Source organism: Leptonychotes weddellii, chromosome 11 (assembly GCF_054177405.1).
Source record: "Leptonychotes weddellii isolate Sample4059 chromosome 11, ASM5417740v2, whole genome shotgun sequence".
Classification (NCBI taxonomy): Eukaryota; Metazoa; Chordata; class Mammalia; order Carnivora; family Phocidae; genus Leptonychotes; species Leptonychotes weddellii.
The window spans coordinates 10,500,241-10,511,990 of NC_138379.1; the positions used below are offsets into that span (position 1 = coordinate 10,500,241).

Here is an 11,750-nt window from a genome sequence, read left to right on the forward strand (position 1 = left end):
CTGATCAGGCTGTGCTAAATACTCAGCATTTTGCTCACTGGTTTTTACATATCATTCGATTCTTACAATAGCTTGAGTGAAGTCTCATTACTATTTTCATTTTGTAGATGAAGCAAAACAGGCTCAGGGAGTTAAATTGGGAAATTGACTCTTTGGGAGTGAATGGTAGGGCTGACATGCTCCTGGTCCCAGAACCCAAGCTTTACACTGGATGCATGCCCTCCCCTCAGACTGCCTCTGCTGGTTGTCCGACCCCCTGCTGCTGCCATTATCCTACCACATGGCTATGCATATCTCTCTCGTTACTTCACTGTGAAACCCTAAACACTGAGTTTAGGACATTGGAGACACAGAGTGATTGTTAACTGAGTTAAATTCAATTTGATTTAAATTCCGTTGAGATCGATGGACTTGGGAATCACTCTGCCTAGGCACAAAGTTTCAGTTTGGCAGTAATAATTTTGTAAACTTAAATACAATATTCAAGCTCTGTGCTTCATAAGTTAATGGGGATAACAAGTAATCAATCTCATAGGGTTGTTGAGAGTAATGAATGAATATTCATCTAAAGTGTCTAGAGCAGTTCCTGCCACATAACAACCATAGATATAAGCATTTACTTGGTTCAGGGAATTGAATTCACAGATTCATTCAAGACCTCTCATCATAATCAAGATGTTTTATTTTCTACATCTCAGCTTATAAATTTACAAAATTGAAAAGTTAGAAAATAATCCATGAAGATCCTTCACTTTAACAGTATGAAACTCGACCAATAATTGGTGCCTTAAATTTTATTATCTACTCCATATTTAGATCTGGAGCGTCTTAAAGTACAAATTATTGCTATAATGAAATATTGTGTATATATATGTGTGTGTGTATACACAAACAATATTGAATGAATTTCCATTCAATCTCTCATTTGTTTATGACTCTGTCCTTTTATTCCATTGCTACAGGGCATGTTGTGATTCCCAAACAACATCCATGGAGAACAACACAGAAGTGACTGAATTCATCCTGCTGGGACTAACCAATGCCCCAGAGCTGCAGATCCCCCTCTTTAACATGTTCACCCTCATTTACCTCATCACTGTGGTTGGGAACTTGGGGATAATGGTGCTGATTCTCTTGGACTCTCGCCTCCACACTCCCATGTACTTTTTCCTCAGTAAACTATCTCCGGTGGACTTCGGTTATTCTACAGCTGTCACCCCCAAGGTCATGGCTGGGTTACTTATAGGAGACAAGGTCATCTCTTACCGTGCATGTGCTGCTCAGATGTTCTTTTTTGCAGTCTTTGCCACTGTAGAAAGTTACCTCCTGGCTTCAATGGCCTATGACTGCTATGCAGCAGTGTGCAAACCCCTCCATTACACCATGACCATGACCATAGGTGTGTGTGCTCGTCTGGCCATAGGCTGCTATGTCTGTGGTTTCCTGAATGCTTCTGTCAATGTTGGAGACACATACCATCTCTCCTTCTGTAAGTCCAGTGTGATCCATCACTTTTTCTGTGATGTTCCTGCAGTCATGGCTCTCTCTTGCTCTGATAAACATGTCAGTGAGCTGGTTCTTGTTTTTGCAGCAAGCTTCCACATTGTTTTTGCTCTCCTCATTATCTTGATTTCCTACCTGTTCATTTTTATTACCATCCTGAAGATGTCCTCAGTGGAGGGATACCTGAAGGCTATATCCACCTGTGCCTCCCACCTCACTGCAGTGTCCATCTTCTATGGGACAGTCATCTTCATGTACTCCCAGCTCAGCTCCAGCCACTCCATGGACACAGACAAAACCACATCTGTTTTCTATACTATGGTCATCCCTGTGCTAAATCCCAAGGAACAAAGAAGTCAAGAATGCTTTCAAGAAAGTGTTGAGAAGGCAAAACTGTCTCTAAGATTCACCTCTTAGGGCTGTAAGACCAACGGTGACCTAGTTTCATTCCTGTCAGAGATTCTCCATGCACTAACTCAGGGTTTACCGCCCACACTACATTTAAATTACTGACTTGATACTTTCCTCTTCAAAAGTCTGTCAGTAAAAAAGAAGATAGCATGTCCAGTTGTGTAACGTCTGGATAAAAATAACCATGAGGAATTTAATATTTAATGATCATGCTTATCATGAACCTTATTAATTATAATGGGTTTATTCATATTTTCACATTTTCTCTCCCATATGTTAATGCAAGTATATTTGTAAAACAGGACTCAAACCCATGAAGACAAATGTATACAAGGATCCCATGTGTGTAGATACACACAAAAGTGGGAAATTTATTTAAAAAGTAGCTAGAGTATGACTAGTTTTTAATTTTAAAAAGTTAAAATAATTAATTGTGGATCAGAATATAAATTAATGTCTAGCATTTTTTTGTTTTTTTCTAGTTTAAAAAATTATTCCAAGAGTCCGAAATGAAGAAAAACATAACATGGATTTTTTTAAAGATTTTATTTATGTATTTATTTGAAAGAGACAGAGAGAGAGGGAGAGAGCAGGGAGAGGGGCAGAAGGAGAAGGAGGAATCTCAAGTGTACTCCACACCAACCACAGAGCCCAACATGGGCTCAATCCCATGACCCTGAGGTCACGACCTGAGCTGAAATTTAGAGTCAGATGCTTAACCAACTGAGCCATCCAGATGCCCCATGACATGGATTTTTTAAATTATGTTATACAAAAACAATGAATCATGGATCACTACATCTAAAACTAATGATGTATTGTTGGTGACTAACATAACATAATAAAATAAAATTTAAAAAAACAATAAAATAAAATAATTTTTAAGTATGTACTTTTTGTTGGAACTTTTTTTCAGAGCTTTAGGTGTATAAAATCTTGAAGGAGCTAATATTTGTGTCTTCAGAAAGCCATTTGGTAGAAAAAGTAATGATAATTTTCAAAAGCAAGAGGACCAGATTATAAGAAAGGAGATCAATTGATAATAAAGAAATTTCTCAATTTTTCTGTGTAGGACTACCAACTCTTCAACTTTATAAGATAAATGCACGGAGTAATAATGATGTCATCCGTTTTTCTCTCTGAAAATACTATAAGATGGCTAATGCTACTCATGCAGGGATAATTTAGGTTCAGATAAATTATGTCATGTCTTACTGCTCTCCTATTTGTTCCCTCCACTTCACTCACACTGAGTTCCCTGCTGTTCCTGGACAATCCAAGCTGCTCAGTGCCTTTGTACTTGCTTTATACTTGTTGTTGCCAATGCTCAGAAAGCTCCCTCACTTCCCTCAGGTCTTTGCTTAAAAGTTACCATATTATGGTCACCCCACCCCCCCATGGACATTGTTCTCAACTTGCTTTATTCTTCATGGTTCTAATCACTCCTCAACTATTTCTTTTTTGTTGTTGTTGTTCATTTGTATATTAATTTACCTATCTACATAGAATCTACACTGCACAAGAAGAGTGACTTTATCTTGTTTACTAACAACTTCATCTCCAATACATAAAGTATAGCCTGGTTCACACTAATTTCCCAGTAAACATTTGTTAAATTATTCAGTCAACCAATTAATTAAGCAGTAAGTCCAACAGTTAATATATTTGAACCACTGGTAATTTAGTCCATCGCCTATTATTCAATTCTTTAGAAAAGAATTCTAGAACATTTCATAAGACACAACTAGTTTTGGGGCAACTGGGTGGTTCCGTCAGTTAAACATCCAATGCTTGATTTTGGCTCAGGTCATGATATCAGGGTCATGGAATTGAGCCCTGTGCTAAACATGGAGCATGCTTAGATTCTCTCCATCTTTCTCTGCCTCTTTGTTTGTTTGCTTGCTCTCTCTCTCAAAAAAAAAAAAAAAGTTAAACATAGAGTTACCATATGACCCCACAATTTCACTTGAAGGTTTATGCCCAAGAGAACTGAAAACATATGTTCAAACAAAACTTGTATAATAATACTCATAGCAGCATTATTCACAATTGCAAAAAGTTAAAAGACCCCAAATATCCATCAACTAATGTATCAAATGTAGTCTATCCATACAATAGAATATCATTCAGCCATAAAAAGGAATGCAGTACTAACACATGTTAGAACATGGAAGATCCTCAAAAACATTAAGCTAAATGAAAGAAGCTGGACATAAAAGGACAAATATTGTATAATTCCACTTTTATGAATTAACTAGAATAGGTAAACCAATAAAAAAATTGATTGCTCATTGCCAGGGGATTAGGGAATAGGAGGAATGAGAGTAACCACTAACATATATTGGGTTTAATTTTATGGTGATGGAAGTGTTCAGGAATAAGATACTTGGATGGTTGCAAAATGTGAACATGAAAAGCCACCAATGGTAGACTTTGAAATGCTGAATCTTATGTGAATTATATCTCAATAAAAAATATTGCAAATAAAAAGAATGAAATTGAGCCCCTTCTTCACATACAAAATTAACTCTTTAGGGTAAGATAAATGAGTATTTTGTTTTAAAAAACATTCCTGGAAGGGCACCTGGGTGGCTCAGTCGGTTAAGCGTCCAATGCTTGATTTCAGCTCAGGTCATGATCTCAAGATTGTGAGATCAAGCCCCATGTTGGTCTCTGTGCTCAGTGCAGAGTCTGCTTGAGATTCTCCCTCTCCCTCTCCCTCTGCCCCTCCCCACCACGCACTCTCTCTCAGATAAATAAATAGAATCTTTAAAAACTAATTTAAAAATATAAATAAATAATATCCCTGGGGATAATTGTATGCCTTTAAGAAAGACATAGATTTGAGAAAGCTTGTATGAGTTCCTGACATCACCTAAGCCAAGATCTTAGTGAGGTTTTTTTTTTGTTCCCTAGCATGACTGTGGTACTGCGGACTTGCTTTTAAGAGGCTTCCATTCCCTTGTGTCTTCAAAAGCACTCTCAGCTAAAATACACACAGACATTATCCTCTGATAGCTCCTGTCAGGTCAGTTCAGGAGGGCCAATCCTGAATCTGGAGCTTCCTGAGATATCCACTCACATAACACTAAACATTCCCCTGAGATCTGTGGTGTGAAAAGATCGTTGTCTCAAACCTGGTATTTATAAGAGCACAAGTTATATTCCACAACACAGAACTCCACAGGTGGGGAAGGAGCTTCTCCAGCATGATGTTTTCCTGGATGTGGACTTCTGGTCAACAGTGTGGCCATGAAGGTTTTCTATACTCCCTAACTTGTGCCTCCTTTGTCTGTTCCTAGGACAAAAGTAAGTATCAAGAAAACACACAACCATAACCAATTAGAAAGGAAAGGGGCTCTAGAAGGTCCAAACATGTTCATTTTACAAATGAGGAAAACAAAGTCAAATCAGCTAGATCATAGACCCCCTGTTGGATGGTCATTCACCACTCTTTCCACTGATTGCAATCAGATGTCTTAAATGAAGGGTTGGGGTGACAGAGTCAAAAAGGGAGACCATGCCTCCGTATTCCTTTTATTTAGAGAATGCTAAAGGAATAGCAGCACAAATATAGCTCCCTTTCTGAATCTCAGGGGTTGTAGAACTTTCAACATCTGTTTGGGTATCTCAAGTGTAAAGTCATTTTCTTTGGGAACGTCAAAGTTTGGACTTTCAGTATTATTGGCTGAATATCCTGCTGTAACCAAGAGATAGACCATGGAAAGTAATGACTCAGATTGCTTGACTAAAATGTTAGCATCTTTTATGCTTTTCAAGGAACTTTCATATTTCTTGTCACATCAGAGCAGGAGAGCAGCCTGTGAGGGAGATGGACAATGTTTTTCATCTTGTGAATTAAGAAGATACAGCCAGCAGCATGTCTATACCCAACTGATTATCAACAGAACAAGGATCAGAATTGAGCATGTATTTGTGCTACGGTCGTACCCCACCCCTACATCTCAAATTCCTGCATCAAAAGAAGCTGTTTTGTGTCCTATCTGTGTCTATACAGACAGTATAGATAAGAAATTTGGTCAGTATGTTGGCCATTCTTGGCACATCAGTTACAGAAATTAACTTTTTTTTTTCAAAAATAAATGCAATTGGATTCACATGTCTGTGCATTTGGGCCAAATCTGGAAACTCTAGCAAGCACAGACATTTAAGAATTGAGGAACGAGTCTCAGGAGGAAGTAACTTCGTTGTCAGTAGGGTGTTCTGGCACATTCCGGGCACTTTCATGATCATTTTGTAATACTTTATACATGCTTTTATAAAAGCAATTATCACTTTGGGGGGATAATTTCTAGAGCCGGCTGACTCTACCCCTTTAAAAAACCAGGAATCGTGTTATTCATTTTGTAATGCCAGCTGCTGGTGGCTTATGTGGAAAGCCAGCTATGAAGAGAACAAGAGGGAATTATCACTGAATACATGCCATGTGCCAGGCATCATATTAGTAGAGCTCCATAAATCATTTAATTTCATCTTTTCAGCTGTGTAAACTAGATTCATTGGGCATTACATGAACTAGGTTTTTCACAGACAACGAACTGTGGTTTGCAGAGTAGAAGTAATGTTCCCAAGGTCACATCCCGTCTAGGTGGCTAATCATTGACTGACATTTATCTGTACTTATATGCCTCTATTATCCATGGCATAAATAGTCACCTTAGGCTCTTCTTCTAAATGGTTGTATTTGATCTATCACCTGACACATTTTTTCTGCTCTTTCTTTTAGGGTTCAATCCTATTGTCTCATTTCCACCAACTACTTTTGCACCTCACTCCCTAATTGAGATTTTGATTGTGCCATGTATTTTACTAATTATTAGTACCTCTCTGCTTGTAATTGCCTAGTTATACAATTGCGCTTACCAATTCATGGTTTTATCCATGATGTTTCTTCTGCCTAGTATAGTAATAGTGGTAGTAACAGCTTGAAATACTCAAGTACTTGCTGTGTAATTGACATTATTTTAAGTGTTTTGCATGATCTAAGTTATCCTATTCATCTACCTCAAAAGATGAAAATTGTGATCATTCCCACTTAAAAGATCAGGAATCTGAACCACAGGAGAGATGATTAACTTGACCCACTATTTTGAGAAGGTTGCTTAGTATTACGGATTTTTTAGACAATATTGGCTGGGTTCAAATCCCAGTTCTACCACCAGATTTGCTACTTAGGCAGGTAACTTACTTCTTTAAGCCTCAGTTCCATTTGAAGTAAAACTGGGGGTAATAACAGTATTCGCCTCCCAGAGTTGCTAAATGAGTTAATATATGTGAACACCTTAGAACAGTTTCCTGATACAAAGTAAGTACTATACAAGTATTTGTTATTATAATAACTAATAATTGTTATTATATTTCTTGAGTCTCCAAAGCCACAACTTGGGAGTAATCATCTCCAGAGGGTTTTCCTTAGTCCTTGTGTTGGGCTAACCATACATCCTTTCTACTTCCAAAGCACCCTGGAAATACATATCTCTATTTTAGGAATACATTATGATGAACATATCTTTTGGATAATAGATCTCTCTCACTAGGCTATTCTTAAAGGCAGGGCTATACATATCCTTCCTTCAATATGAAGGATTTTTAATCCAGGAGAAATGAATGTGATAGATTCCAGAGTCAGAAGTGTCTCTTGGGTTGAGAGGGCTTCTCATACTTATACCCATGGCAGCCACAGTAAGCTGTTAGCTAAGCTGCCACCAGAGGTGAGAACAACCAGATATACCAGATAACATGGATGGACATCCATGGCTTGGCTGAGGATACAAAGTCTCTAGGTGAGAATGAAAGTAACTCTTCCATCTCCCCCCATTCTCCCTCCCAATGAATAAAGCAGAGACATGGGTGGTGGTAGGAGACGGAAAACATCAGCCCAGGAGAAAAATAAAGAGTGTGACAAAGAGAGAAAACAACTAAAGTTTTGCTTCCACCTTTTGAAAAACCATTCCTTCTTTTTTAGAGTTACTGAAAGATGCCAAAATATGGCTAAGAAGTGCCAGAAATCATGAAGTTTCCTTCAGGGACCAATGGTTAATGTGGAGCACCCAATTAAGGGCCCTCGTGAATTAGGAAGAGTAGAGCAGAGTCCCAAATCACTGTATATCTTCAGCTATTATGAACAAGTCAGTGGGGGTCTCTCAGAGACAGGAAATGTATTTGATGAAGCTTGTCGTATCATATGCCAATGTCTTTCTTTTCCTTTCTGTTGATTAAGCTTTCTATGTATTTGCAATAAGAGTGCTTTGGAGGTATGGCAAGTAGTGGGAAAAAGTCCTATTGGTTTAGTGTAATAGAGTATACCATACAGCAGGCAAGCTGAAATGTGCCTCCAGAGTCATAATATAGTCCCCTTGTGGCAGCACAGTCAACAAGGACATCCCAGTGTCCTTCCACATCACTTTTAGAAGAAGAGCTCCCTCAACCCACCCCTACCCAGTGTTCAGTCCAACTTGCTGCACATGGGCTCCTGCCCTTGACAGAAAACTGCACATGTGGGCAAAAGACCCTGTTCACAGTCAGTTCCCATGCTAGTGATCAAATAGCATCATCTTGTGTTTGCTCATCTTGTCATAGGTGCCTCTCATGATGATTCCCAAATGACTTTGATGGAGAACATTTCAGAGGTGACCGAGTTCATTCTTCTGGGGTTAACAGATGCCCTAGAGATGCAGGTACCTTTATTTACAGTCTTCACTATCATTTACTTCATCATTCTGGTTGGGAACATCGGGATGATCGTGTTGATTCTGTTGGACTCTCGTCTCCACACTCCCATGTACTTCTTCCTCAGCAACCTCTCCCTCGTGGACTGCATTTATGCTTCAGCTGTCACTCCCAAGGTAATGGTGGGGTTTCTCACAGGAGATAAGATCATATCCTACAATGCATGTGCTGCCCAGATGTTCTTCTTTTCAGCCTTTGCCACTATTGGAAGTTTCCTCTTGGCTTCAATGGCCTTTGACCGCCACACAGCAGTGTGCAAACCCCTGCATTACACCACCACTGTGACAAGTGCTACGTGTACCTCACTGGCCACTGGCTCCTACATCTGTGGACTCTTGCAGTCTTCCATCCATGTTGCCCTCACCTTCCACCTCTCCTTCTGTCGTTCCAACATAATTAATCACTTTTTCTGTGACATTCCCCCACAGCTGGCTCTCTCTTGCTCTGATATCCACATGAATGAGATTGTGCTCTTCACATTGGCAGCATTCAATGTCTTTTTCACCCTCTTGGTTATCTTGAACTCTTATCTGTTCATTTTTATTGCTATCTTGAGGATGCACTCAGCTGAGGGACAGAAGAAGGCTTTCTCCACCTGTGCATCCCACCTGACCACTGTTTCCATCTTCTATGGGACAATCATCTTCGTGTACTTACAGCCAAGTTCTAGTCATTCCATGGACACAGACAAAATGGCATCTGTGTTCTACACCATGGTCATCCCCATGCTGAACCCTTTGGTCTACAGCCTAAGGAACAAAGAGGTCAAGAGTGCATTTCAGAAGGTGTTTGGAAAAGCAAAGTCCTCACTGGGCTTAGCCTACTGATTAAAAATAGCATGCAAACCATGTGATATTTCTATTGGACTTCTAGTATCTAAGAATATTTTTGTGAATTTTAATTCTTTCTTGTCTTTCATTTCTCTAAGAAGTTCCCTCCCTCCCAATGAGACTGGTTCTATTCATGCTTTGGAAATGTGACTGGGTAGGAAAAATTTGGATATCTTTTTCCAGAAAGAGGATGTTGCTTCTATCTTAAAATGAGAATTATATTCCTGGATAATATAAGATCTTAGACTACATTGGTCTAAAGAGTTTGCAAATGAATCTCATAAGTGTATGACACCAGAATTACATTTTTAATCACTAGAATTCAAAATAACTCTATGATTTTTGTACATGGTATAGAGGCATGGTTCTCAGACATTCATGCTCTTAAGAATTACCTTGAGAGACATTGAAATGCAGAATTCTAGGACTATACAGATAATCTAATTTAGTATATTTCTGGTAGAGCTTAGAAATCTGTAGAATTGGGGTGCCTGAGTGGCTCAGATGGTTAAGCGTCTACCTTCAGCTCAGGTCATGATCCCAGCGTCCTGGGATCGAGGCCCACATCAGGCTCCCTTCCTGCTCAGTGGGGAGCCTGCTTCTCCCTCTCCCTCTATTGTTCCCCCTGCTTGTGCTCTCTTGCTCTCTGTCAAATAAATAAATAAAATCTTTAAAAATTAAAAAAAAGAAATCTGTAGAATTATCCCCCACTATCTGCATATACCTAGACCCTGAGCTTAGGAAAAATGCCAGTGGTGAGCGTAGATAACAAGGGATAATATGTGAGCTTAATCTATTTGGTCCCTGAATTTCAGAGAGAAAAACATAGTTCAGAGGGTGAAAATATATCCATACCTATTCCTTACCTGAGTTCTCATAAAGTTCATATAAGAGAGTATGGATAGGGAGGACTGCCTGCATTCTTAACAAGCTTCGCCTATATTTCGGATGAGTTTGGTGTGCAGATCACACTTTGAGAACTGTTTCCCTGGAGCAGCAGTTCAAAAGCATTGTTGCAAGACCAGCAGCATCAGCTTCACCTGGAATTTTTTAGAAGGGCCAATTATAGAAACCCCCACCCCAGACCTACCGATTCAGAAACTCTAGGAGTATAGCCCAGCTATTTGTGCCTTAGCAAGCCCTCCTAGTGACTTTGAAAGGTTTGGAAACCACTCGACTCAACCTAGAAACTCTAATCTAGAACAAGGGTTCTCAACCTTGGCTGCACATGACAATAATCTAGAGGAGATTTTAAAATACTGCTGCCTGAATCCCCCTCCAGAGTGTAGGATTGAATGGATCTAGGGATAAGACCTGGACAACAGGAGATTGCCAAATGCAGTCACTTCCTCAGAACCTAGTATAAAAAGGGGATTGAGACCAAAGAAAAGAGAAAATTTATATTTAGCATCTAGTGTCTGCTCTTTATCTGCATATATGAACTCATTCAGATCCCACACTACCTCTGAGGGGATCAGCCATATAAAGAGGAGGAAATGGAGGCTCAGACACAGGCAAAGGGTGGCAAAGTGAGAACTTTGAACCCAAGTCTGTGGGACTCCAGAGCACAACCTTTCCAGTTTAGTTCAGCTAACAATTGTTTAACACCGTAATACAATGCAGTGGTCATAAAGGATATTAAGGTTAAGAATTTTTCTCTTTTGAGGTGCCTGGGTGGCTCAGTTGGTTGAGCATCTAACTCATGATTTCCAGTTGGGTCATGATCTCAGGGTCATGGGATCGAGCCCCATGTCCGGCTCCGTGCTCAGAAGGGAGTCTGCTTAGGATTCTCTCTCTCTCTCCTTCTCCCTCTGCCCCTCCTCCATACTCTCTCTCTCTCTAAAAAATAAAAATAAAATAAAAAATTTTTAAATTTTTTCCTCTTTTATCAAGGACCATTAATCTTCTCAGTATAACAAGATTATCTTTGTAACTAAAGCATTAAGACACAAGGAGACATGAAAAGTCACAATAATGTTGATCTAACATCTCCTTGAAAGTGTTTAAATCTCCTTCAGTGTTGACGTTCTGAAGACCCCAAATCTCCAAGCTCAGCACAGCTCTAAGCAGGAGCACATTAAACAACACTGGTCTTTGAGGTCATCAGAGGTTTATAAAGGGGACCAGAGCCCATGTGTTCTGTCCATGCGTTGCTACTATTACAATGAAGGCCTTGCTCTCTGGGAAGATCTGTTATCCCTGTTTTCTAGACATTTTATGCTGCATACTCACTTAGATAAAGCAGCTTAGCTGGGA

At 39.4% G+C, this 11,750-nt stretch overlaps 2 protein-coding genes across 2 annotated transcripts; both read left to right on the top strand.

Moving 5' to 3' along the window:
* Positions 1 to 990: 990 nt before the first annotated feature.
* Positions 991 to 2,016, top strand: LOC115936795 (olfactory receptor 5B2-like). The gene has a single exon (XM_031017588.2). It carries the CDS (start codon positions 991 to 993, stop codon positions 1,918 to 1,920), a length of 930 nt encoding a protein of 309 aa, XP_030873448.2. The 3' UTR covers positions 1,921 to 2,016.
* Positions 2,017 to 8,537: 6,521 nt separating this feature from the next.
* On the top strand, positions 8,538 to 9,491 carry LOC102740442 (olfactory receptor 5B12-like). The gene has a single exon (XM_031017597.2). It carries the CDS (start codon positions 8,538 to 8,540, stop codon positions 9,489 to 9,491), a length of 954 nt encoding a protein of 317 aa, XP_030873457.2.
* Positions 9,492 to 11,750: the final 2,259 nt, after the last annotated feature.

Coding starts and splice junctions, on each gene's coding strand:
- LOC115936795 (XM_031017588.2), top strand. CDS start 991: ATGGAGAACAACACAGAAGTGACTGAATTCATCCTGCTGGGACTAACC.
- LOC102740442 (XM_031017597.2), top strand. CDS start 8,538: ATGACTTTGATGGAGAACATTTCAGAGGTGACCGAGTTCATTCTTCTG.